Source organism: Thermomyces dupontii (genome assembly GCF_041956625.1).
Source record: "Thermomyces dupontii strain NRRL 2155 unplaced genomic scaffold VTN31scaffold_5, whole genome shotgun sequence".
Taxonomy (NCBI): Eukaryota; Fungi; Ascomycota; class Eurotiomycetes; order Eurotiales; family Trichocomaceae; genus Thermomyces; species Thermomyces dupontii.
In genome coordinates, this window is record NW_027192311.1 from 1,339,612 (window position 1) to 1,364,129 (window position 24,518).

General features: G+C 50.7%; 12 protein-coding genes across 12 annotated transcripts; 6 read left to right on the top strand and 6 right to left on the bottom strand.

Annotated features, from left to right (window-relative positions):
- Nucleotides 1–145: 145 nt before the first annotated feature.
- On the bottom strand, nucleotides 146–1,354 carry VTN31DRAFT_5765 (uncharacterized protein; the record flags this gene model as incomplete). Its single annotated transcript, XM_069406300.1, has 3 exons — nucleotides 146–403; nucleotides 457–774; nucleotides 830–1,354. The coding sequence occupies 3 exons, from the start codon at nucleotides 1,352–1,354 to the stop codon at nucleotides 146–148; spliced, it is 1,101 nt and encodes a 366-aa protein (XP_069259922.1).
- A 1,261-nt stretch (nucleotides 1,355–2,615) lies between these two features.
- Nucleotides 2,616–3,084, top strand: VTN31DRAFT_5766 (uncharacterized protein; the record flags this gene model as incomplete). Its single annotated transcript, XM_069406301.1, has 2 exons — nucleotides 2,616–2,757; nucleotides 2,825–3,084. The coding sequence occupies 2 exons, from the start codon at nucleotides 2,616–2,618 to the stop codon at nucleotides 3,082–3,084; spliced, it is 402 nt and encodes a 133-aa protein (XP_069259923.1).
- A 502-nt stretch (nucleotides 3,085–3,586) lies between these two features.
- On the bottom strand, nucleotides 3,587–3,972 carry VTN31DRAFT_5767 (uncharacterized protein; the record flags this gene model as incomplete). Its single annotated transcript, XM_069406302.1, has 2 exons — nucleotides 3,587–3,856; nucleotides 3,922–3,972. The coding sequence occupies 2 exons, from the start codon at nucleotides 3,970–3,972 to the stop codon at nucleotides 3,587–3,589; spliced, it is 321 nt and encodes a 106-aa protein (XP_069259924.1).
- A 406-nt stretch (nucleotides 3,973–4,378) lies between these two features.
- VTN31DRAFT_5768 (uncharacterized protein) lies at nucleotides 4,379–5,281 on the top strand (the record flags this gene model as incomplete). Its single annotated transcript, XM_069406303.1, has 2 exons — nucleotides 4,379–4,572; nucleotides 4,648–5,281. The coding sequence occupies 2 exons, from the start codon at nucleotides 4,379–4,381 to the stop codon at nucleotides 5,279–5,281; spliced, it is 828 nt and encodes a 275-aa protein (XP_069259925.1).
- An 81-nt stretch (nucleotides 5,282–5,362) lies between these two features.
- On the bottom strand, nucleotides 5,363–6,640 carry VTN31DRAFT_5769 (uncharacterized protein; the record flags this gene model as incomplete). Its single annotated transcript, XM_069406304.1, has 2 exons — nucleotides 5,363–6,464; nucleotides 6,522–6,640. 2 exons carry the CDS (start codon nucleotides 6,638–6,640, stop codon nucleotides 5,363–5,365), a joined length of 1,221 nt encoding a protein of 406 aa, XP_069259926.1.
- Nucleotides 6,641–10,520: 3,880 nt separating this feature from the next.
- Nucleotides 10,521–12,480, bottom strand: VTN31DRAFT_5770 (uncharacterized protein; the record flags this gene model as incomplete). The annotated part of the gene is made up of 3 exons (XM_069406306.1): nucleotides 10,521–10,678; nucleotides 10,732–11,603; nucleotides 11,654–12,480. The coding sequence occupies 3 exons, from the start codon at nucleotides 12,478–12,480 to the stop codon at nucleotides 10,521–10,523; spliced, it is 1,857 nt and encodes a 618-aa protein (XP_069259927.1).
- A 996-nt stretch (nucleotides 12,481–13,476) lies between these two features.
- Nucleotides 13,477–15,893, top strand: VTN31DRAFT_5771 (uncharacterized protein; the record flags this gene model as incomplete). The annotated part of the gene is made up of 2 exons (XM_069406307.1): nucleotides 13,477–13,619; nucleotides 13,679–15,893. 2 exons carry the CDS (start codon nucleotides 13,477–13,479, stop codon nucleotides 15,891–15,893), a joined length of 2,358 nt encoding a protein of 785 aa, XP_069259928.1.
- A 732-nt stretch (nucleotides 15,894–16,625) lies between these two features.
- VTN31DRAFT_5772 (uncharacterized protein) lies at nucleotides 16,626–17,037 on the top strand (the record flags this gene model as incomplete). The annotated part of the gene is made up of 2 exons (XM_069406308.1): nucleotides 16,626–16,894; nucleotides 16,959–17,037. 2 exons carry the CDS (start codon nucleotides 16,626–16,628, stop codon nucleotides 17,035–17,037), a joined length of 348 nt encoding a protein of 115 aa, XP_069259929.1.
- A 301-nt stretch (nucleotides 17,038–17,338) lies between these two features.
- On the top strand, nucleotides 17,339–17,824 carry VTN31DRAFT_5773 (uncharacterized protein; the record flags this gene model as incomplete). The annotated part of the gene is made up of 1 exon (XM_069406309.1): nucleotides 17,339–17,824. The coding sequence occupies one exon, from the start codon at nucleotides 17,339–17,341 to the stop codon at nucleotides 17,822–17,824; it is 486 nt and encodes a 161-aa protein (XP_069259930.1).
- A 303-nt stretch (nucleotides 17,825–18,127) lies between these two features.
- On the bottom strand, nucleotides 18,128–18,661 carry VTN31DRAFT_5774 (uncharacterized protein; the record flags this gene model as incomplete). The annotated part of the gene is made up of 1 exon (XM_069406310.1): nucleotides 18,128–18,661. One exon carries the CDS (start codon nucleotides 18,659–18,661, stop codon nucleotides 18,128–18,130), a length of 534 nt encoding a protein of 177 aa, XP_069259931.1.
- Nucleotides 18,662–19,934: 1,273 nt separating this feature from the next.
- VTN31DRAFT_5775 (uncharacterized protein) lies at nucleotides 19,935–20,601 on the top strand (the record flags this gene model as incomplete). The annotated part of the gene is made up of 2 exons (XM_069406311.1): nucleotides 19,935–20,162; nucleotides 20,221–20,601. The coding sequence occupies 2 exons, from the start codon at nucleotides 19,935–19,937 to the stop codon at nucleotides 20,599–20,601; spliced, it is 609 nt and encodes a 202-aa protein (XP_069259932.1).
- Nucleotides 20,602–20,799: 198 nt separating this feature from the next.
- VTN31DRAFT_5776 (uncharacterized protein) lies at nucleotides 20,800–24,070 on the bottom strand (the record flags this gene model as incomplete). The annotated part of the gene is made up of 8 exons (XM_069406312.1): nucleotides 20,800–21,244; nucleotides 21,299–21,478; nucleotides 21,546–21,849; nucleotides 21,898–21,980; nucleotides 22,030–23,354; nucleotides 23,409–23,579; nucleotides 23,630–23,940; nucleotides 24,001–24,070. The coding sequence occupies 8 exons, from the start codon at nucleotides 24,068–24,070 to the stop codon at nucleotides 20,800–20,802; spliced, it is 2,889 nt and encodes a 962-aa protein (XP_069259933.1).
- Nucleotides 24,071–24,518: the final 448 nt, after the last annotated feature.

The following is a 24,518-nucleotide window of genomic DNA, read 5'->3' on the forward strand; positions in this document are numbered from 1 at the left end:
GCCGTAGCTCCGTTCGTCCTATTCCTCCCGATGCCGGGTTTTCGTATTACCGATTTTCCGTAACAAACACGACATAAGCTATGGGAACCTTCGTAATGTGATGTATTGAATTGTATCAATAAGAGAATTTGTCCAATCTGCCTAGTTATTTTCGGATGTACTTCTTCAGTGCCGCAATAACCTCATGTTGATATTTCATGCCCGCCTCGAGGATACCATCCAAATGCGTGAATGCATGAGGCACTCCGGGGTATTGAATGAGAGTAACCTCGTTGCCGGCTTCTTTCAGCTTCGCAGCATACGCAACGCCTTCATCGCGCAGAGGATCCAGCTCTGCGATAAACACGTATGCAGGGGCGAGATTGGCATGGCTGGGAGCGCGAATCGGGGAGATCTTCCAGTCCTGGCTCGGTGTTAGAACGCAAGTGCATGAATTATGAAGGATCGGACACTGACATTCTCATATTCCGCAGGACGGGGCACTCCCAGGAAGTGGTTATGGAAGAATCTCATTCGGGCCATCGGCAAGGCCGGCGTGAATTCCATCTCTCGGTAGGAATCGTACCGGCAACCCTCGCGGTTGAACTCCCCACCCGGCGTAAATGCGTCCAAAAGGTCGCAGGCCGGCACGACGAGGGATTGGAAAGCGAGCGGGATGTTATTGTCCCGGCAGAGCAGAGCAACCACGGCGGCAAGATGCCCTCCTGCCGAGACTCCTCCCACTGCCAATCTGTCGGTATCAATGTTGAATTCCTTTGCCTTCTCATTGCGAACCTAGGGCAGGGTTAGCCAGCGGCACCATCAATGTTATGGAATGGCGCAAACTTACCCAGTTGAAGGCAGCCCAGCAGTCGTTGACTGGGATAGGGTATCGGTGCTCGGGAGCCAATCGATAATCCACATCAAATGCAACAAGGTCACCTTGCAGCGCATCGACGATGCGCTTGCAAAAGTCATGATCCTTGGTCAAGTCGCCAAAGACCCAACCCCCGCCGTGGAAGTTGATATATGCGCCCCTCTGCTTCAGCAAACCATCGGGATTTCTCACCGGTGCAGGCTCAAAGATGCGCACCGTGATCTCCCCTCCTTCGACGGGGCATTTCTGTTCTGAGATGCGATAGATATCAGGACTCACGGCGCGGCCGTACGCGATGTTGTATTTGTCTGGATTCTTCCGGTACTCCTCGATGGGCACCTCATGCGTATGCAAGCGTCCCAGGTTGTACTTGTTATAATATTCCACGTAGACCGGATCAAACCGGGGTAACAGCTCCGGAGGGATAGAGTTGTGCAGCGGCTGGAACAGTTCCTGTGGTTTCCAAGCCTTGAGAGTGTCTGGATCGTTGAGGGCCATTGTGATTGTTCACTTTCTGCTCTATCGATGCAAGCAAGTTGAGTACTCTGCGGGGATTAGAATAAAGTCCTTAGCGTGCACTACATTTATAATATGTACTTTAAGGCAGAATCAAATGGCCATCGTTGCCATGTCGTAGGACATGTTGCCGACTTCCCCCACCTGCTCCCACGTCCAACCTGAGCGTTGCGGCTTGACGATCAGGGCTCCTTCGATCCGTACAGCCCACTGATCCGGAGATTCCCCGCCTTTTGGAAGGCATTCGGCATTCTTGTTTGGCTGAAATGATGGGCCTTCAAGTTGAAACCAGCCAGATGGATGGGTGCAATGGCATGAATAGTACTACGGTTGGAGGAGGCGCATGCATATCAACTTGGTTCAAGATGATGCATCTGATAGACTGTGTCGACTGTTATTACACTTGCTGTTCTGGTAGTCCTTTCATTATCGCACCACTCGTGCACGGTCAGGGTTCTCGGGCATCTTGACAACTCGAGATAGTTGTTGAACGAACTTGAGTCGCTTCAATGGATTGATGGTTGCTCCTCGTATTTGATAAGCAAACAAAGTCCCTATTCTGGGCTTAGCGGTGCTTCGTCTTCAGCAATTCTTCAGACAGGGAACGGAAAGCAATTGTCAATGCCAAACAATAAGGAATCAACCAGGCCGAAGTCGTTGAAGTGAAATTGAAGAGAAGGAGCCGGATGCAGGAGAGTTCATGGAAAAGTACCATAGGTGATTGATTGTTGCCTCAGGCACAGCTTGGTCTCCCTCTCCTGTTGAATCCGATCCAATTTTGCACGTGCTCCAGGCCACGAACAAGTACAAGAGACCCCTCCAGTATCAGCCATGTTTCAACATTTGCACTGTCGCTCCAAAATCATTTCGCTCTTTGATGATTTGTGGACTCGAGAACAATCTCAATTTAGTTAATCGAAGAGATCATTCTGGTATTTCCAGACTAACCTTCCTGTGCCATCAATTGACCGCTTGAGCCGGGGTGACGCCGCGCCCAAATGCGGGACAAGTGGACAACGAGCTGCAGATCGGCAGGACTAGAACTCTTTATTGCCCATCCGCTTCTTCTCTGAGTGATTCAGTGCCTTGAAGTGCTATCTTGAGCAGTTGATACAGGGTGTCGAGCAGAGAGAGTGTGTCGACAGGTTCGGTTTGTCCCTCCCGCCGGTACATGCTGTTTCCTGGAGCTGTGGTTCAGAGTACTCATACTCAGGTCACCACCAGACTCCAAAATCAAGCAACCATGTCTCGTACAAGCGTTCCTGCAGCCTCGTCAACATTCTCTATCTTCACCTCCTTTGTGCAGTGGTTGCGACTGAAAAATTACCAATATGAGGTGACCTTTGCACTCTACATGTTGACCCCAGTCGAGAAATTCATCTTCAGTGAGTCCTACTCCTCTTTGCCGACAAAAGCATTCACAAACGGCTAACTCGAACGTTGTAATTGCAGACTCGCTTGTTCTGTCCTTATTCACGCTCTTCTGCCTAGCTGCGTATATCTACCTCCCCGATCATGTCGCCGCAGTTTACGGACATATCCATTACTACCTGACCGCCGACGTATCGCATCTCAAGGACCACATCCCGAACGCCAGCGCGATGTTATCCTCCAGCGGGGAGACCGCCACAAGCGCTCTGCGGATTGTGTACGAGACAGCAACAAAAACGTCGACGGCTACGGATTTGCCGACCTTGGCGAGGGAGCTGTGACATAGTCTTGTCGAGTCTGGTGATGATATGACGTATCTGAACACGCTCTTCGTTATTTTCTTTTGGCCGTTCGAGGATTGGCTTGTTCATGGTTGCACTGCATGCATTCTGATTTGAGTTTAGCTAGGCGCTTGTTGGCGTTGGAGGAATTCTCATTACTTTGCTGGATTCAATGCAAGTGAAAGACGACACTGATTCTTGAGGTTTCGATGCAACTGATTCATTGCATCTCTTTCTTGATGATACCATACCCGTTTATGCGCTCGATACCATATGTGCATTGGCATTGTCTGGCTCTGACGGTTCGATGACAGGAGTCGTTATTTTTTGCGAGTCTTCTTCAGCTCTATGCAAGACATGTCCACAAACAAATCGATGATGATCATGATATCCAAGCCAAGATATTCCACAACTCACCAGGGACCCGAGACTCCGGTAATTATGCACAGTAATAATACAGCCCGTCTAGGAGAAAAACCCCCAATCCAATGACATCCAAACATCATGACGAATCTTGACCAGTACCACCCTGGGATAGTAACCCTTGCTGCTGCTGCCGCAACAGCTCCTCCTCTTCTCTCTTCTTCCTCTCTCTCCGAAGCTCGCTCAACATCCGCATCCTTGCCAACTCGTTATCGATCTCCTCCTTCGATTCCGGAATCTTATGCGACTGTTCCTTGGTTGGCCAGAACCCGGGCACCGAGAACCGTTCCTCGAGATTCGTGCCAAAGTAGTACATCCATCCGATAGGAAAGAGGACATACATGCCAAACTAGTAGAGTCTTAGTCTGCGATCATGGAGAGAACGATTGGATCTAGGAAAGGGGTATATATTACCTTGAAGACTTCAAGGTTCGCACCTTGTAGTTTGCGGAGGATGAAAGACATGGTGAATGTGAACTCCGCCCGGCTTCTCTCAAATGGATCGACTTTTTTCTGAAGTCAACGAATCGGTCCGACTGGCAATGAGTGCAATCGAATCGCTACACTTTTCTTCTTTGCCGATGGTCACTGCAGTTTGATTCATGAACCGTTGAATGATCAGATGTTGCAGCATTTGGCAGTTGGCACTGCAAACATGCCACACGGATCAAACAATGCAAAATGCGTGCATTAGCGCGAAGACCAAGGACGCCAAGAAATCGCATTCATGACTAAGCACCCTGATCCCGCTTCAATGGACCTCGGCAACTTGACCGGCGGCAGTAGTTTATCTATCAGTTGGAGTACTGGAGCTGACACAGGGCAGCTTCCAGGAACTTTCAACATTCCATGCTGAATCCATTCAGTCACAATGGAGCCGCAGGACAGCGTCGTCACTGTCAACTACAAAGGTCACATTGCTATCATCACACTTAACCGTCCCGCCAAGTTGAACGCTCTCAACAGCGACCACTACTATCAGCTTGGCGAGCGGCTCCGCGAAGTCGATAAGCGCGATGATATCGTCATCACCGTGCTTACGGGCAAGGGCCGATATTTCTCTGCGTTAGTTTATTTCTCCCTCTGTGCAATTCATCCTAGCTCTGAAAATTACAACAGCGGCTGATATTCCATACGTAGAGGCGCAGATGTCACCGGTGCCTCCGACCCCATACTCAGCGCCAGCAAACGACGCGATTTCACCCGTTCCTTCGTCATAAACAATCTTGACCTCACCCGGGCGTTCTATACGCATTCGAAGATCCTGATCGTTGCGCTGAACGGTCCCGTAGTCGGTCTTACCGCCGGCGTGATTGCCTCTGCCGACTTCATCTATGCCGCACCGCACACATTCCTGTTCACACCGTTCGCCTCCGTCGGGCTCGTAACCGAGGGCGGAGCCTCCCGATCGTTTGTCCAGCGTCTTGGCATTTCCAAGGCCAATGAGGCGCTCCTCATGGGCAAGCGCATCTCCTGCGAGGAACTGGTAGCCACGGGGTTCGTGAACAAGGTCTTCAGGCCGCCGTCCGGCCGCGAAGATGACTCAGATGGGTTCCTTGCTCTCGTTCTCGCGGAGATTGAGGAACGGTTCGGGCCCCATTTGAATCGGAGTAGTCTGCTGAATATGAAGGAGTTGATCCGACGGCCCGATCGTGATGTGCTCGAGAGGCAAAACGTGGCGGAGGTTTTTGAGGGTTTGGAGCGGTTCCTGGCTGGCACGCCGCAGGAGGAGTTCCGCAAGCTCGCGACGGGCCAGAAGAAGCATAAACTGTGATCTGGCCATAGTCGCTGGATAATCCACAGTCGATGAACGGTTGAGACATTTAGACAGATTCTCCTAGCATCGAACACCAATTCATGCTTCATCTTCACTAGAGTCTGTGTCTTCCTGTCTTTGCTTGTTTAGTATGTCCTGCCACTGTTCCATGAACTCTTTCATGGCACTTGGCCCGATTTTCGACGCGTCCACAACTTCTCGCGGCAGCTTATGAGCCGAGTACTGCGGTGTCGAAAATGCATACGCCTCTGGGTCATCGCGTTTGACGAGACGGAGTTCAGGCTGCCAGGGAACGACTTCCACGGACTCGTCTTTATCTTCGCCCTTGTCCTCGGGCGACTTATTATTGTCATTTAGAGACAGCCGCGCGACATTCTCTTCTACATGGTCAGATGGCACCTCCATCGTCAGTATCTCCAACCAGCTGAAAAGCAGTGGATCCGTCCGCACGGCCCAAGGATTGATATCGATCAGCCACACCCTGTCATGTGGCGGCGGGATATACACATCGAAGACGAAGTTCGGATCCGGGAATGTGTCTTTGAGTTTCTCATCGAAAAACTTCTGGATGCGCTCCCGGAGATTGTCCCGCATGGGGAAAAGGAAGTCGAAATGATTGAGGTCGCGCTGGCACATACACAAAAGGAATCGATTCCGAACAAAGCAGCGAAATTCCAGAGACGGATTGAGGTTAAAATACTTCCGAAGGACCAAGTGATAGGGCACCTTGCTGGTGTCGACGTCCGGCTTGCTCTCTGATGAACTGCCCACAGCGACCTCGGAGTCCGGAACGGTGTCATCAAACGGGTGCTCGAGATCATGCGTTACAAAATCACTGCTCTTCAGCAGGAGATAAATGTCGTTGGGCGTCCGGCACTTCATGTCGTTTGTTGCTGAAATCCAGGTAGCGTCCTTGGGTGCGCTCCAGTTCAGTTTCGGAGTGACTTTTCCTCCGAGTTCCCGAATCGTATCCTTGATCTGCTGATGGATGTCCTGCCATTCTGTTGACGGATCGACTCCTTCATGTGCTTCGTCGTCTGAGAACGTGTCAATCCCACTATCATCGGCGGGAGGCACGCGGTGGTTCTCGGGAGGGAGGACAATGCCGTCCGATCGGAGGTAGGAGAGAAACGCGTCAGAGAGAGGAATCAGGCGCGCCTTTGGGGTTATTGCACGGTATCTATAAGCAGATCATTAGAAGTGAAATTTATTGATTGATATCCAGACAAGTCCATACAGAGGTTGCCAGTAGTGATAAGAGCAGTGAAGTATGTGTGAGCGAGTCACCGGAGGGAAAGGAAGCTGGCGAGGGGTCTCGCCAGCGTCTGCAGTAGGCTCGGGGTCGGTCGAGGGCATTTTTCTGGCGACAACAAAACTTTCGCGAATCAGTGAAAAAAGTTCAGCATTCTGGTGGATGACAGTGTAGTGTAGTGGGGATACATCCATATCGGCGGCATCCCGGAATCCAACACCATGCGGAACATTATATATATCACCCGGAACAATGCACGAACCCGGAGTCTTGAACACATTTCGGCCCGAACTTCGACACAGGAGAACACTCAAATTTAAAACCTACTCATACGAAGTACATACACTGCAGCGAAAACCCCATCTTCCCTTCATCTACAAGGCAGAGATACCGTTCTCCCTGATCTCTCAACCTCCCCTGTTGGGACCATTCTGCCGGCATCCAGCCAACACCGCAAGGTGCTGGGGAAAATTGGGTGGAACAAGTCGTTTAACGGCTTTACGGTTGCACCCGAGCTTTCCCAGAGGTCCGATTATCAACCAGCTCGCTGTGTGAACACCATCGCGGCCATTCGCGAGTGGTTCCAACTTGCTCGAAAGTCGATTCAGGGATATGGGATCCGTCACGATGGCATTATCATTTCGACGAATCTGGGTTCCAGGTGGGACTCATTGCATCTGCCACGGTTCTGTCAAACACGCGTGGCCGTCCGAAAGGTTTACACTCCAAGAATAGGACGTGGGTGACTGAGTGTAATTAGAATAATCGCAGCGACCGGCTAGAGCCAGAACTGTGGTGACCGTCATGCCAGTCAAGGATCAATAACCGATACATATTGACCGCACGTCCAAGGCTCAGTATGTTTGTCGGAATACTTGTTGGCCATTTGAACCTGAAAGAGTTTGTCAACAAGCATACCCGGCCTCAGACGATCAGTCAATTGATCCCGGATGACCATGGCAGTCACCACAGTCCTAAATTCCGCCGGCCGCCCGGTTCCTTCGATTGATTGCCTAATTCTGAGACATTTCTAACAGATACAGTGATTCCGAACTGAAATTTAGTCACGTCGAAATCGTTTATGCCATCTCGCCTCATCTCGTATTTCTGGATTGTCTTCCAAACAAGCTGGAGCCACTTGCGAGTGACTGCCCTGGCTTCATGCAAGGCTCGTTGATCGTCGAGCTTTCGCGAAATCTGGATTGCAACTAGGTGTGCCGCTTCACAGATCGTTCGACCTATCTTCCCCAAATGCTTGGTGGTTTAGTCGACTGGGCTCGGGCAGCTGCTGCCGATATTCTCTCGGATGGTTGCTACAGGAAGAGGGTGAATCGCGTACCTTCACTAAATTGACATAGCTCATTGATCAAAGTGAAGTAAGCTCTTCTTCTGCGTCGGTGAGTATCCTCTGCTGTTTATGACCCTTCGATCGGCAATGTAGAAGGACGTGGAAGAAATCATGCAGTCGCGGCAGCTCTTCACCGCAGTTCGCACCTTAGCCACTGTTTTCAGGGCTCCCAGCTACTTGATCGAGTGATTTTTCCACAATAGTCGCAATGCTTCCACCAGTCCTAGACCCCTAGCCCTAACCCTCTGGACCTTGAACACTCCGAACCCTAATCTCTCACAGCAACACCACTGAGATGCATGTTACCTATGTTGCCTATGTATTCGCTACCTCCTCTGATGCATCATGTATGTGCGTCCAGAGGCGTCGAGCCTCTTAATGGGAACCAATTCAACATCGGTTAGGATGAAGCCGTACCGTGCGTTGTGCTGTATCATGTAGAAGTTGACTTGTGACAGAGCCTGTAAATATTCCGTGTAATAAAACTTTCTTTTTCGAAAGTTCTCCAGCCGGATACCCATTTCCACGACACCTTTAGGTCCCCTGGGCAGCGATTTGGGCAGGTGCCTCGTGGAGTCCCATCTTCGTAAAGGGCGATGTTAGGTCGGAATTTGTTGAAACTCTGAGCTGCATCACCCCACATCGACCGAGATAGGAGTAAGATGAAGACTGACAAGTTGAGGTTCAAGAAGTTGAAAACCAGCTCTCAGCGCACGGCGTAATCGATCCACAATATACGAGTTAAAACGGACTGCGAATGAGAGCTCGGTGTTGATCGGTTTTGGAGGAGAGCTCGGCATTGGGTCACTCTCGATTTGCACTTCCAGGAGGAGGGGTCCGTAACGATGCGTGATATGCTAATAAGTGAACTCGGACCATTGTTCAACGCTGTCGATATCCGTATAGTCATATTGAGGTTCTTGGTGTTGGCCATGGTGCTTCCATTTTCTCAGATCAGAAGAGAATAATGATCTGAAAGGTGAACTGACGAAGTTCTCTCTCTGTGAGGAATCATGGTGCTTTATCAACCCCGCTGAAATTGGAAGCTCCGGACAGCGCTCATTGCACCACGTTGGGCGCATTCAGGTTTAGTTGATATGTACGAGTACGTGTTTGCCATACACATCCTTGACACAAACCCTCTTCTTTTGAACTTCTCGCTCGGGCCCTCCTGTGGAGGTGCTGATAATCAGCACTGCTAGTCCCTAGCAGAGACTAGGTAGCCCAGAGGGCCTGAGGAACTGAGGCAACTTCAGTTCATCTTCCCCGCTCGATCAGTCATAACAGCGAATGCTATAAGCAGCAAGGAATAGAATAGAAGAAAGCAACTTGGTTCATCAACAGATTATAGAGACAATAGACCCGAGATAATGGGCACAGTCAGTCATCCAGCGTACCCATAAACGTGCATCGTCTGACAGGAGGGGCGCCTTGGAACAGGATCTCTCCAGGAAGCCTCACTTTCTCTCATCCCTCTACTCCCTCTCCCCTCCTCTCAGCTGGCTATCTATAATGTGGGTGTCAGAGCTGGGCCCGAGGCGAGGTGAGGAAGGTGCTCTCCAACAGCACCGTAGTACTCCGTTGTAACTTGATCTTCCTCACTTGGAATAGAGAAACGACTCCTAACTCGGAGATGGAGACATTCTCTTCGGCCCTTTATCTCGAAGTTAAGGCGGAGCTGATACATTTCCTTTCACCATAGCGTGGCAAGAACAGAGTACGAGTAGACCATTGAAAGGGAAGGAAGCGTCGCCGAAATAAAAAAATCCCAGAGAAACCAGTAGTCCACCGTAGGTAAACTTGAAAGGGAGTTCAAGAACGCAGTCAAAAACATCAGAAGTAAACTCGATGTGGTGATGCCCCCTTTGGTTTCGGGGCATCCATGCACACCTCACCACCAGCAGTCAAACGGGACAGGGAATCTTGCTGACCTGACAACGTGATGGCCCGGTAGTCATGTGGTAAATGTGCGCGGATTGGGGTGCCGAAGCACCTAATCTGACCTAGGTACTGGACAATATACAGTACCTTTATAATTCCGTGCACCAAACTCGTGTACATAGTAGTGTTGTCAAGGCAATCACAAGCTTATCGACCAGAGGCCATCAATAAGTAGTACCCATGCTCAAAGGGCGCACCCACACGTTTTGTATTAGTTATGCATCATGCGAGCTGAATTCAGAGATCCACAGTGAAACATACTGTATCGTTCCTCAACCAGGAATTCAAAGCTTGTCAAGTAGGCTCATCTATTATCTCATCATTTCTCTAGGTAGATAGATGGTAGGGACTTTTATGTTGGATCAAGTCTAGAACGAATATCAGTGCAAGAGTTGAGGTATCTCTCCAAGAAAACAAAACACATGAACAAATAGAGAGAATCATGAGAACAGCTGCTCTTAGACCTTCCAAGAGCGCGTAGAAGAAGATGCATGCAGAACTCAAATGCCTTAAATGTCGTGAAACTGTTGAAGTTCATGTCATAACTCATCATCATATGGGAAAAGACCCGACCCTCTTTTCACTGTTGAACCGTAAACGCCGTTCAGGGGCCTCCTATTGTTTTTTCCCCTCCCAACCCCAAAATGCTCGTAAAGAGATGTTGAATGTTTTTCGAAAAGGAATGATAAGGGAAGTTAGTTTGCTGCGGAGTTCTCCGCAGGAGCAGGTTGATTTGCTCCATTTGTGGTCTCGCCATCAGCCTTGGCGTCAGGCACTTCGGCATCGAGATTGTCGACCTCGAGGCCATCAAAAAGGTCGAAGATGTCGTGCGTTTTATGGAAATCGTTATTTACTGAACTTCTGTTAGAATCCGGAATTTCAACATGTGACCAGTGGAGCACTTACCAATGTTGATCAAATACCATTCGTCCATTACCTTTTGTATCAGTCTCCGGCTGGGACTGTCCGCGGCATGGCACTTGGCCCATTCGTCGCCGAGGAAGTATGCCTCGTCCTTCCAGGCCATGAAGCTCACGCTCTCCACGATCGTTGGCTGGATGATTTCCCTGGAGGCAAAAATACCCCAAGTTACCGCATTCGGGCCCTCGTTCGACCTGGACCGGAGCTCGGTGTTCTTGCTGACGCAGTAGTAGGTGAGATCGGGATTCTTTTCAATCCGGTTGATCACTTCATCGATGAGATTAGGCGGCACTAGAAGCTCCAAGTATGCCTTTTGATACACATAGCCATTCTGCGGTCCCCAGCCGTAGACAGGGTGTGTCGACTTCGCCCCATTCACAGCCGGCTGAGAGTTGATGGTCAGGAAACCGCGTCGGTTCAAATCGATCAGCTCTGACTTGATCACGTCTGCTTCTGCAGTAATGGGGGTGTCGCTCCAGGGAAGTCGGTCCAACTTCCCTTCGAGATATCGGATGAAAATCTCTGATAGCTGCCGAAGCGTCTTGGGCTCACCCCACAACTCTATATTCTGCTTGTTGGTTCCCTTCAGACCCACCCCGTAGGTGTCTAGTTCGCCGAACGCTGGTGACCGGGAATCCGTCCAACGCCCGTTCGGATACTCGTCCCAATCCTGTGTTCGCGCGATGTAGGATTGATGACGGTTACGCCAGAAGATGGGTCGCACGTCTTCTGTCCGTCGTCGCAAACCGAGCGACTGGCGCCATGGTAGAGGTTTGTGGAGAGGCGCCTCTGGAGACGGAACCATCTTGAGCTCTTCCAAAACCTTCCGCGTCGCCTGGGCCAGGTTCATCGTGTAGCTGGCTTGGTTAGCGTTGTCCATCCCCCAGACTGACTCATCGGAGCTTACAAATGCAAGTGATGAACTTCACCAGAGGCAAGCAGTCGTCGGCACATGTCCGCTACAAGCTTGGTCCCGATCTCGCGCACCTGTGCGTCATCATTCTTGACGGGCTCCAAGGCCTCCAGCCAGTCGGGTGGAATGCGGGTTTTTGTCCAGTTCGACCGGCGGATGAATGCGGAGTACGTCGAAATGGGCATGATGCCAGGGACGATTGGCACCGTAATGCCCTTGGCCCGGCACTTACGCACCCATTCCAAGAAGTTGTCAACATCGTAAAACATCTGAGTTATTACAAACGAACTACCTGCATCGACCTTTTCCTTCAAATGGTCGATCAGCTGATCGACATCCGGATTGTCGTCTGCTCCCTCAGGATAGCCTCCGACGCCGATGTCGAAATGATTGCCGTACTTCTCGCGAATGTATTTGACCAGGTCTTTGGCATACCGAAACCCACCCTCGGTCGCCTCCCAAGTCTCCCGTTCACGGGGTGGATCGCCGCGGAGGGCGAGGATGTTGGTACAGCCAGCGTTGTAGGCCGCCTCCAAGGCCGCGTCCACTTTCTCCCGTGGCATGTCGGTGCATGTGAGATGCATGACTGTCTCCAAACCGAAGACCGTTTGGGCAATCTTCACCATTTCACAGGTCAGCTCCGCTCGACGACCACCGGCACCCCAAGTGATATCGATGAACGCTGGGCCCAAATCGTGCATGCGGTCCATGCGGTCGTAGAGGTTCTGCACACCCTGCGCAGTCTTGGGAGGGAAGAATTCGAAGGAGATGCCCGGTCGGCCGGACGATTGCTCCTCGAGCAGCTTGCTGCCGACGTGCATGGTGATTCACTGTGACAGTAAAGCAAGGGTCAGCTCAACTAGATCAATTTCAGTTTCATCCAGAAGGCCGAACACCAACAATGCAATGTAGTCGTTCTACCAGGGTCTGCCGGTTTTAAAGCCACGTCGAAGATTCGAGGCTGGAAACAGGCGGTGGACGCCACATAAACTCAATACAATCAATTGAGTCAGACTCCAAAGCACAGACAACAGTCCGAAAAATGACACCGCCTGTGAAGACAGGCGGGCGTGTTTAGACTTGTTTGCGGAATCCTTTGCTCAGGAAAATAAATGCCCCGCTAGTGACGGACGACGGGAACGGACTCCGAGAGCCACGGAGCCTTTTTAGGTACACCTTTGTTTCCAGGCACCGACAACCGATACCTATAGGACCGAAAACAGAAAGGTGAAGGCAAAACCAGCCACAGCAAGAACCTCGGGGGGGAGGAGATCTCCAAACAATTCGGCACAGGGATCAAAGGGAGAGGGAGAATGCTACCTTGCGGACTTGGGAGTTTCTTGATCGTTGGTCGGTCCGAGTTTATTCCTGAACTTTCACCGGCGACTTTTAGCTCTAAACTGGCCGGGAGATCCTGGCGATCATCCGACCGTGAGAATTTTCAGTTCCGTTGGTCCAGGATCATGGCCAAACGCCTCTTCGTCACGGAGGAAAGAGCAAGGATCGACTACAACTTCTCTGAGAGAACCAGGTACCTCTCACGCTCGAGAGAAGTGCGATTGGGAGAGCTTTGAAGGGAGCTCAACCTCTTGACCATTACCTAGTTAGGCTACTTCAGAGGTACGGAGTACGGAGTAGTTACAATCAAAAAAACAGTGAAAATTACTAGCGACTAGCGTGAGTTTCCCACTTTGGTTAGCTTGTTGTCGTTTCCAACGAGAGGTAAGCTCGACTGCACACCTCCATCAGCGTCTCTGGACACCCCCGTCGCAATCCCAAGCAAGCCGAGTTCCTAGAGTCGCTCCAGAGGCAATATCATGGCGTCAGATTCGCCAGATATCCAGAGCCTGAATACTTGGAAAGATGCCTTCCAGTACCCGATCTCCACGGTGCGCCGCGTGGAGCAGGAGCTCCGTCGCGATATCGCCAGCAACAAAGAGAAGCTTCGGTCGCTGGTCGGGTATGTCTCAATTGGTTTGGTGGGGGATTGCAATGCTGACTGCAGTGGCTGGTTGTTAGTGCGCGATATCGTGAGTTCCTGTCAACGGCGGAAACCATTGTCAACATGAACAGGCAGATCCAGGAGGTTGAAAGCACTCTAAGCACCATTGGTCGAAACTGCAACGCCGATATAATTGACAAGAAGTCGCATCAAGTCAACAAGCTTGAGCGAGATACAACCGAGCCCGGTCAGGGGACAGATAGGTCCCTAGTCGCTCAATTGACGCTCCTCCATCGGTGTACATCGACCATCTCGCGACTGCTCCGGAGACACGAGTCGCTGCTTCTGACGTCTAAATTACTGGTCATATCAAGGCTCCTGCACAAAACTCTATCAGAACGCGAGGATGCTCCGCCCTTCGTAGACTCGTTGCGGTCACAGCTCGTGTCACTGCGAAAGACCACCCTCCGACGCATTGATCGAAAGCTGGGCTCGCCCACATTGACCGGACCAGAGATCATTGATTGTCTCTCGGCGTACTGTCTGATCAGCAACATGTCTTCTATGGACGTCATTCGCCATTTTCATCAGGTCCGCCAGGCACAGATCCTGAGACAGCTCAAGCAGGGCAGCTCGGCTAGCAAGGTCATACCAAAGGCTCTGAATCTCTATATTCGGACTCTACAAAACAGCAAAGCTCTCTTCTCTCGCCGGTTTCTGGACGCTCTTGGTAGTTTGCAATCCCGTCCGCTTCTTCATGACGGCGATATTCGAGGCGTGAGCGAGCTCGATATCGACGTTTTCGAGCGATGGGTTGCCAGCAGCGTGAGGCATTTCACACCGTGGATCAAGCTAAACGAGGTTTCCAAAGCAGAAGCGGAGAAGATAATCAAAAGTTGGTCGAGGCAGGCCTTCGGCCAGTTCGTAGATGCCTGTCGTGCCCCGCTAGAAAACCAAGCAGGCGTTGCGGAGCTCATTTCATTGCGGAAGAGGACTGTGGACATGTGGCTGGCAGAAGCGAGTGCGACACCGACGCACTCGTCCTTGAGTGTACTCGAGGGCCTCAGAGACGTTTTCAATACGCAGTTGATACGGATCCTACAGCAACAAGCGAAGCAATTAGAATTGATTGGTGCCGAGGTTAGCTCGGTAATTGAGCAGTGGGATGATCGCGACGATGGCTCCGTGAAATCCCTTTGGGATCGGTCGCTTCCATCGATGGATTACTCCGACGGAGCTGCGGAATTCAAGCAGTCAGTAATGGACACTCTTCTCGGCCAAGACGCAAAGTTGGCCAATGTGTTGCAGCTGTATCGCTCTTGGCGATCGACAATTGAGCGTTCTCAAACACTTGTTGAGCAGCTACGGCACACAAAGTGGGATGATGACTTTGCAAGCGACGAAGACGAGGACGACACCAACATGATAGGCCTACTTGTGGAAGACGATCCCCGTCTCCTCACTGAAACAATCAAGGCAGCGATCAAGCAGGCCTTCGAAGAGCTTCAATCGTCTCTCGAAAGCAGCCTTCAGTCGTTCGGTTCTGCAAATGAACGCGGAAAGGCTGCGTTTTTCCTACGATTGATTCGAGATCTTCGACGCGACCTACCATCTAATGTCCTGCAAGGTGATGAAGACTTTAGCTTTGCAGACCGCTTGATCCCCAGCCTGCATGAGACACTTGTTAGGACAACTTTGAGTCAAGCGTCGCCAGAAACGATGCTCAAAGGTCCTACATCCACAACGGCCCCCGTCCCCGGCCGCACCCTTTGGGCTGGCGACCCGTTGCTCCCCACCCAGCCGTTGCCGTCGACTTTTCAATTTCTCCTTCGACTTTCTGAAGCTATGGAGTCCTGTGGTCCGGATTTGTGGAATCATTCTGCTACGCGGGTTCTGAAACAAACACTCAATAAACGCGTGGCTGAGTGCCTGGTATCTGCGCTCGACAAACTTGAAGGTCCTCGAAGTCAGGCGCTAGACAGCAACGCGAGCAATGACGCTGCGTCCGGCATTTCAAAGGATGATCAAACAGCAAGAAATCCCGGAGAGTCTGCGGACGCCACCCATGCCCGCGACTGGAGAATCCAGCTGCTGTTCGATGCATTCTATTTCCGGAACGCATTTTCTCTTCCCAGTGCTGATGATGACCAGCAGACGGATTTTTTGGGCGGCTTCGTCGAAAAACTGCAAGGCGATGTTGAAACTGGGGATGGGATCATTGGCTCGATCCAAGAAGCGGCGCACGCATACTGGACCAGGACGGAGCTGCTCTTTGGGCTTGTTGGCTATTAACTTTGTTGTAAACATCCTACTGTTAGATGAGACTTATCCCCCGCCGGCTCTCGTAACTAGATGAATTCATTCGATACTTTCGAGAAGGACGCAAAGTCAAGCACAAATAGCGGAGTTGAATCTGAATTGGGCTGCATTGAAATTTAACTCCACGGCTTATGCACAACGCAGTGCGGGTGAGCCGTTAAGCCTGCAAAGTTGATATGTCAGTGGTGTAAACCCAACTCGTAATTCGGCAATCTGACTCGGAATTGACAACCGTTTCGACGAAGTTGAAATTTGGCAATCTCTTTCCCTCGGATCATCCATGTGGAACACTCTTTGTCACACATGTACATGTTCTTCATTCAGTGTTGAGAGTTCCCTGCTCTAAACACAAATGAATCCATCGACAGTTCTACCTCCACTGCGACGACACGCTCACGCGCGGGTCGGATCTGGCGAGACTGATTTGGTCAGCTCATTGCCTCTCGATCTTCTCCTTCAGGTTCTGGAGTATCTAGATACAGCAGATATTGTTCGAAGCCAAAGAGTAAGTAGTACTCGCATTGATTTGCCGCTCGTCGATTCTGGATGGAAGACGTTATGGAAGTCCTCACAGGGGTACTATCGTCCTAGGTCTCGAAGCAATGGCGCACGATATTCTCGTGTGAAGCGGTCATTCGACGGACTTTGAGCCGGACACTTGAATTCCTGGGTCTGGAGAACAAGGGTGTAGCGATCGACGACGCGATGACATATTTTCGTTGGGAGCATGGCTTGCAGTGTTTTCGGCCACTTAAGAAGTGGTTCATTCCCTGGTCACTGTCAGGGCCAGGGTTTAAGCCCGTTGTTTACAACACTCGACAGTTGAGCTATGACACGTGGGGATCTAGCGTTCATGTGTATAATCTTGAGACTGCAGAGACTTCGAGATGGTCCGACGAACAAGTATCAGCGATTCATGCATTCTGGCAACACTTTGTGTCCGATCGCTATCTCGTTTTGGCGTGGTACAATAAGTATGGTAGTTTTTTTTTTTTTTTATTCTTGCTATCGGCGTCTAACATAACGGGAGCGCTGCAGATATGTGACAGTATGGGATATGCACTCATCCAAGAAAGAAACAACAAAGAGAGTTTCCTTTTGCCATTCGGAAGATTGATGTCGAGAGAGACAAAGTGATCCTTTTCAGCTCCTCCTCTGAGTCAGATCCACTTCAACCCATCCACATTTGGGATTTGAGCGCGGATCAAATCCACGCAATAGGCAGCTTCCGCGAAGGTGAGGCTGAAGTGTTGTTGTGGCATGTGGACGCGGATGAGAACGAGTTCGTGACAGTCCAGATAGACTGGGACAAACATCCACCGGAGGTGCACCAGTCCAAGTGGACGTTGACGGGGCAGCTTCTTAACAGTAAACATTTTCACCTATCACTCATACCGGAAGCGATAAGGTTCCGACCGATGTGGTGGAATTGGAGGCCCAGTCATCGCACCTTTGGCCACCAGACGTTGTCGAGGCTGACTTCCCGAATGAACGATGAGCTCACGATGGTGGACCTCATGTATGATCATGCGAAGGAAAAGCTCAGCTACCGGTTGGTTGACTACACCCTCCCAGTTGCAGATTACTCGTACGAGCACGTCACCCCCTACATGACCTGCTATTGGAACGACGCTCTCAAATGTCTCGATATCTGCAATACCGCCAACGGCACCAGACGCATGCTCCCGTACCGGTTGGATATTCGGGAGGTCAGAACTTACGAGTATTTGCACAAACAAAGCCGTCAACCTGAGTTCGATACGGACGAAGACGTACTACAACTAATCGGCGGGCCTGAAGTTCTTTGTTTTGCCAGCCGTGATGGCATCCAGCTCTGGTTTTTCAATCCAAACTTTGTCCCGGACATTGACGTTCCGTTTGCAAGGCCGTTCGTTGCAATGTAGCATGACGAGACATTGACGAGATATTGATTCTTTGGCCCAGAGTACTTATCGAATTGATCGAAATACATGAAGAGCTCGTCCATCCACTCATAGTACTTTCTCCTCAATTGGGAATAATATGCGGGATATCATAAGCAAGAAGAGGAGTTGCTGTCTGCTGCATTGAACCAAGGTTTCAATGTATAGAGTTCTTCGCGTTTCTCCGAGAAACACCTCCCCTTCTCTTGATTCTGAAAGAAGCATATTGTTCGGCACCTAGTGCCTTTCTGAGAAGAACTGGGTTACAGTTTTGTGGCCGTCTGTTTAACTGGTGAAGCCAGCCTCATGGCAAGGTTTCAAGGGCGAGTTTGCCGGCATCGGCAGAGTGAAAGTGAAAGTTTTCTTCGCGAGCAGCCGTCTCGTCGTCCTCCTCCATGGACTTGGTCTGCCACACGTCTGGTCGTTGCTTGTCCAAGTCAATCCGAAGTGCGACCAGCACGTTCTCAGCCGCGTCCAAGTCACACAGACACAGACCGGAGAAGCCACCAATCTTGCGGACACGTTCGAATTCAGGTTCCTGCCGAAGAGCGCGGTAGGGATACGAAAGCGATGACCACCTTGCTGTTCACAACTGAGTAATGACCGCCCTGCCAGGACGATTTCGGAGAGAAAGCCATAAGCGGAAATCTGTTGATCGAATTTCTGTTTTGTGAGTATGGATTCCACGCGCTCAAATAATAAATGGCTGTGTCCGTCTCTATCAATCGACGACGGCCAGCAACACAAGATATCCGTTCCCTCTTGCACATCATTTGGTCGAGTCCAGAACAACATAGTACCAATCGAACTGGCTGACATGACGGATTCTCCCTATTCTGCTGCCCGTCTAGACTGATCTCTCATCGTTTCAAGATCTATAGTCAACTTCATTGCGTTGCTGAACAATAGCACAGTCGGCCGAATGGCACTGGACGTGCGAGGAGAGCCTCCAGTATTGTGGCCAGGGAAGAAGATAGGTTAGTACTATTCTTTACCGGTTGAGCATGCTTCCAGCCATGTCGCCATCATTCCGGAAATAGCTCATAGCGTTGTTGATCACTGCATCTGTTCTGACACCCTCACCGTGTAGGCGAACGCCGCAGAAAAGGCGCGATACGGCCATCACTTGGAGACCTCGGCCCTGTCAGGATCGAGCACTACTCTACTACTCGTTGTCCTTCGAACATCAACTTGCGTGGTACATAGGATTGGAGCGGTGGGCGGGAATTCCCAAATCCATGTACCTCAGCAGCACCTTCAAACCTTCAATCATATTCGTACTTTAGAAGTGTTTTCATTACGGCTTCCCTTCGTACGTCTCTTGACCAACATTTCTGTCATTCAAGCTGCCAACTCCTCGAACAGGTACGGCTGCAGTTCAAAACCGGCTCGCCTCCATCTTCATCCACTTATCCTATAGCCGATGGTAGTTCACGCTGAACCGACCAAAGGTACTATTAAGCTGTCCTCGAGTACAGAGTACCCTAAGTTGATCGTTTCGGGCCTAACTTCGCCAATCTACTGAATGTAATCCTCGACATATACCTACCAACTACCTAGATACTGGACAAGTAAGAAGCTGATTAGAAGATAAAAGGACATTGTTATGGAGGAACTAGAGTTTACGCGCGCGCGGTCAATAGTAAGTATGGTTTTGGGAGTGTAACTAGTTAGGCATCTTCTGTGATTCAAAGTTTCGAACTTGGGCCACAATTGAGTGTCAAATAAGAGAGCCTCATGACACAAATTGCACCCAAGCTGCCACACTCCCAAGTAAAATCTACCCAGTCTGCCTATTAGCCTCTGAATCAATTACTACCATACCGGGACACCGATCAACCGCTTCTCAAAGCAAGCAACGCGCACCGAGACATCGCTATTCGCTTTCGTGTACAAGTGCGACAACCTGAACGAAGAATAACATTAGCGAAATAAGAATTCTGCGGCACCGGTGCATCGAATCCGCACTCATATCTATATGGCGACAATGCGCCTCTCCTCACTCGATTTGCTAGTCGAGTAGACTACGGAATGCACAATCTTCACAGCATATGACTTTTGGTGAATCGAGCTTAGAACCCCTTCATTCACCATGACTCTCTGCTCATTAATATTACGTCGATTGTTGAAGAGGGCATTCCCAACGCCTCCGACATGTTGCGGAATTGCTGCGCTCCGGCCGCCGCGGCAGCAACACCACCGCCTATTCTCAACTTCCCTACCACTCGCCGCAAAGCAATTACCGCCGCGACCGAAACTCGACGAGAAGGATATTGAGGTCTCCTACATCAAGGGCTCGGGGCCCGGCGGGCAGAAAATCGTACGCCTTTCTCTTCTGCCCCCGTTTTGGAGTGGAAGCTAATATGTTACGAATACAGAATAAAACCAACTCCGCTGTCCAACTCAAACATAAACCCACGGGTATCGTAGTTAAATCCCAAGCGACGCGGTCGCGCTCTCAGAATAAGAAGATTGCAATGGAGATCCTTGCGGAGAAAGTAGAGGAGTTGGAGAAAGGGGATCAGTCACGCGCAGCGATCAAGAGGGAGTTGGAGAGGAAGAGAAAAGCCAGCAGGGCGAAGAAGGCGCGTAGGAAGTATCGTGCTCTGGAGGAAAAAAAGCAGAAGGCCTTAGAGGAACAGCAGCAGCAAGAGCAGGAGGAGAAAGAGGGGGAAGAGGGGGAAGCGCCGGAGGAAGAAGTGGAAGAAGCGGGGGAGGATCGTCAAAATGGCTCTCGGGAGCTGAAGGCTTCAAATTGATACTTACTGTGAGGTCATTTTGAATCCAGGTAATCTATGTCTCTGGCAGGAACCGGATCTGTACATAGCGTCCTGATGTGTATAGTAATGGTTGAGAAGATATACCATAGAATGAAACTTTTTTTTTTCTACCATTATGTTGAAGTCGACATTACCGAACGCATAAAATCATCAGTACACTCCTAGCCGAGACCTTCATCATGTCATGTAGCTGGCGAGAACCTTCTTTGCCTCGTCCGAAAGTCGTTCCTGCACAAACCCGCTGATTCGTCCGCCATGCTTCGAGTCAGCCTCCTTCAGATACTTGCCGACCCATCCCTTGAGATCCGCCCCGGTCTCGGGCCAGGGATCCCGAGGACGTGGCCGGACAGTGTTCAGCGGAGTGAACCCGACGCCAAACGCCAGCTCATCCACGTCGTAGTCTAGAATGATGTCGTCCCGAGCCGCCGGGAGGGGCGGAAGCTCAAGCAGCTTCAGCAGCGCCTCGCAAGTGTAGGCCCATCCCTTCTTGTATCGGTTCGCAAAGGCTTCGGAGTTTGCGAGTGTCTTCGCAAAAGAAACCACCGCGGTCTTCCGATCCAGTGGTTTGGCTAACTTTTGAGAGTCAGGGAGGATGATATTGAGGTAAATGGGTGTGAAGAGGCTGCAGTAATTAGCTTTTTGGATGATTCATGGGGGATAGTTTTGGGCGACATACTCCGCCTGGACCTTGTCCGTAACGTTAATGAAAAAGTCCGCACTGTAGCCTTTCTCGTCATGTGCGGAGATAAAGTGATAGAACCGGACAAACCGGAGCTGCAAGTTTTCGGTTTTCGAGTTTTGCAGACGGGTCAGGATGATTTGCATGATCTGAACGAAATATTGCTCCAAGACGGTCCTGTCGTCCATTAACCATTAGAGTCAGCTGCAATGCCAGTATTGTTCACGGGATGGTGAGAGCTTACGGTGGGAAATTCGCAACTACGCTCTCCAGCAAGTCGAAACCATGACTTTCGTTGGCCTTCGTTGACAACAACTTCTGGAAGATACCGAGAATGGGCTCCACCTGGCCGTTCTGGAGGATAACCTGAGCGCCCCGAGGAATGATGGACGACAGTAGGCGGACCAAGGCGGGAATATTGCCTCGCGACTCCCACATCACCGGCATGAGTATAGGAGCAATGAGGCTTTGGTAATACTCCGGCAGTGTGGCCGAGGGATTAGCTTCGAGCAAAGCCGCAAACAGCTGGAAGACGTAGGGCATGAATTCTGAAGAATGTCAGCATCTGAAACAGGCAACGTAGTTAGCTAGCTTACCTTGCACATCAGCCTGGAGGATCTCTGCAAATGGACTGTAGAAGGCCTGCTCGAGCTTGGCTGGGTCCGCGGGGGCCGCAAAACTGTGAGACGTTAGCAACTAGAATAATTCGGGCAATTCGTTGGACATACCGAATGAAGGCACCCATTGCCTCGAAGTGGTAGTAATAAAACCGAGGGTTACTGGGGTTTTGGCTGATAAGTTTCGTGATCTTGATCAGATGCTGCAGTACGCTGTCCGTATGAGGAACAATTCCTTCCTTGATGACGATTAAAACGCGCATCACGCATCGCATCAAGAATTCGTTCTCTTGCACTTTGGGCGGCGACGGGTCCTTTTCAATCAGCTGGAACAAATGCTCCAACAGCTCTTTGGCCAGTGGCTGGATCGCGCTAGGTGCGATAACTGGCTGCCCATCGCCGCTGGTCAGAGTGAGAACACGTTCAACGGCAATCGACGCATAGCTGTACACAACGTAATTGGAGAAACCCAAGTGTCGGACCAGCAGGGGGAAGACTTCTTGCCATTGATCCTTTGTGATAATGCTTCTGAAGAGGTAGAGGTACTTGATGGCATCCACTTTCAGGATCGGATGGATGTCGCCCTCCGTGACCAGATCTGCCGCGAGGTTGTTCTGGAAGAATTCGGCAATGTTCACTTGGGGGTTGACCGTCGTGACGCCGTGGCTCGCTGTGGCCTGACCTTTCGCGGCAATGGCAGAGAATAAATACGTTGCTGTATCCTTGGATTTCCAGTTGGATCCAGGGTTCTTAGCGTATTCAGCGAGGTAGTGGTTTGCGTAATTCGAAACGACCTTTGTGACTGACGCCTCGAATTTCGACGCCAACTGGCGCAGGAAGTCGGTGGCTGCTCGCCGTCTTGTCTCAGTATCGGAACCCTCGAGGTCGCGCCGAATGAATTCAATGGGCTCGTCTTCGAACAATTCCTCGTCGGACTCTCGCAGAGTAACATTGGGCAGGATGACCTTCTCAATAACCTGACTAAGTGTGGCTTCGTCCTGGAACAAGGCAGCATGTTCTGGAGCGCTCGTCGTCGAAGTGAGGAAGTGGAGGGCTTTGCTGACTAGAATATCGTACTTCGTCTCCTGACCGATGCTCGTCAACAGGTTCCAGGAGCTTCCCACAAATTGCCCGACGTGCGGCCCAAACACATCCAGGTACATTTGCACGAATAGTGTCAACACTTCAAAAATCCCGGCTCGCACATATTCCAGCAGACTAGTCTCACTATCATCATCCGTTTGGAGCAGTGGGTTGTCGTAAAGAAGGTACTTGTGGAGAATGTTCGCAAGGGTTGAGAGGTGGTCTTCAAACACTGGCGGGAGATCGTGACAAGCTAGGTCGTACATCAACTTGATCATCAAGTTGAGTTGTGTGTACCCCTGGATGAGCTGGTCCTTGTTGGACTCGTTTGCTTTGATGAAGGCATCCAAACTCTAACTTTTGTTAGCTGGATGGTCGACATTGGACCAGCACATCAGAATACTCACCTCAAACAGGGCCAAGTATGGGTTCCCAAACTTCGACAACACATGGTTGATTTCTGTATACAGTTCATCAGATCGAAACAGCGGCCGCCATCGCTTAAAGATCGAGTGCGCAACTGAGAGAACACCGTTATTCACGGACGGGTTTTGCGGATCCAGTCGAGCAACAAGATCCTGTCCACTATCAGTCATCCAGCTAGTTCTGAATGAAGAATTCAACGTACATCTACCAACGTGTCCCACCGTTGCCAGAAATCACTGTCGGCAATGACACTGACCGCGTCACCCAGCTGCGTCTGAATGCCCGCCGGCATCGAGATCATCAAATTGATCAGTTCACGTTTGATCGTAACTACCTCATCCTGGGGAAGCTTGTAATTTCCATCTTCATCTGTCCAATTCCGCTTGATGAGGTTCTTGAAGCACAATGCGCTGGCCAGGCGGGTGGTGTAGGGGTAATCGGGAGACGCCGTGATCTGTAACAATGATAACGAGAAGCCCGGCTTCTTCTCTTCCTGGCGAAGAGCCAGCTCGGCTGTCACAGACAGCGTCAGCGATGGGCGTACGAGACCCAGTCAAAAGGCTCGTGACATACCTTGCTTGTTTTGCTTTGGATCTAAGCTCGCCTCCAGTAACTGGGCGACAGCTCCGAGGTTGACAGCCATCTTGGAGCGGCACGATTGGAACTGCGCACCGATGAACAATCTCAAGACGGCCGATAGATGGAGCGATAGTCCGGTTCGAATTCGATCTGGTTCGGAGAAAACTGAGAGCTTGACAACCTCTTGTTGGCCCAGAACTTAGGATCACTTACCCAGTTTGGCAGTTTGTTTGGCGGGACGGTAGGCGGTGAGGGGTTGGCATGATTTTGTCAATCACGTGATGATCCAAGGAAGAATGTTTTTCCGTTTATTTTTTCGCTGTCTGCTGTCGTGATTTAACGCTTTCCCGGCGCAGTTTTGCGAGGAAAAGTGACTGATGATCGTTTCGGCGAGGTCTATTTTGTTGCTGTAGCGCTAGAGAAGTCAGTTGGGGCGTGAGAACCGTAAAACCTCGGAGAAACTCTGTCGTCTCCATTTGGGAGATGATGCTTATCAAGTTGGACCGACGAAA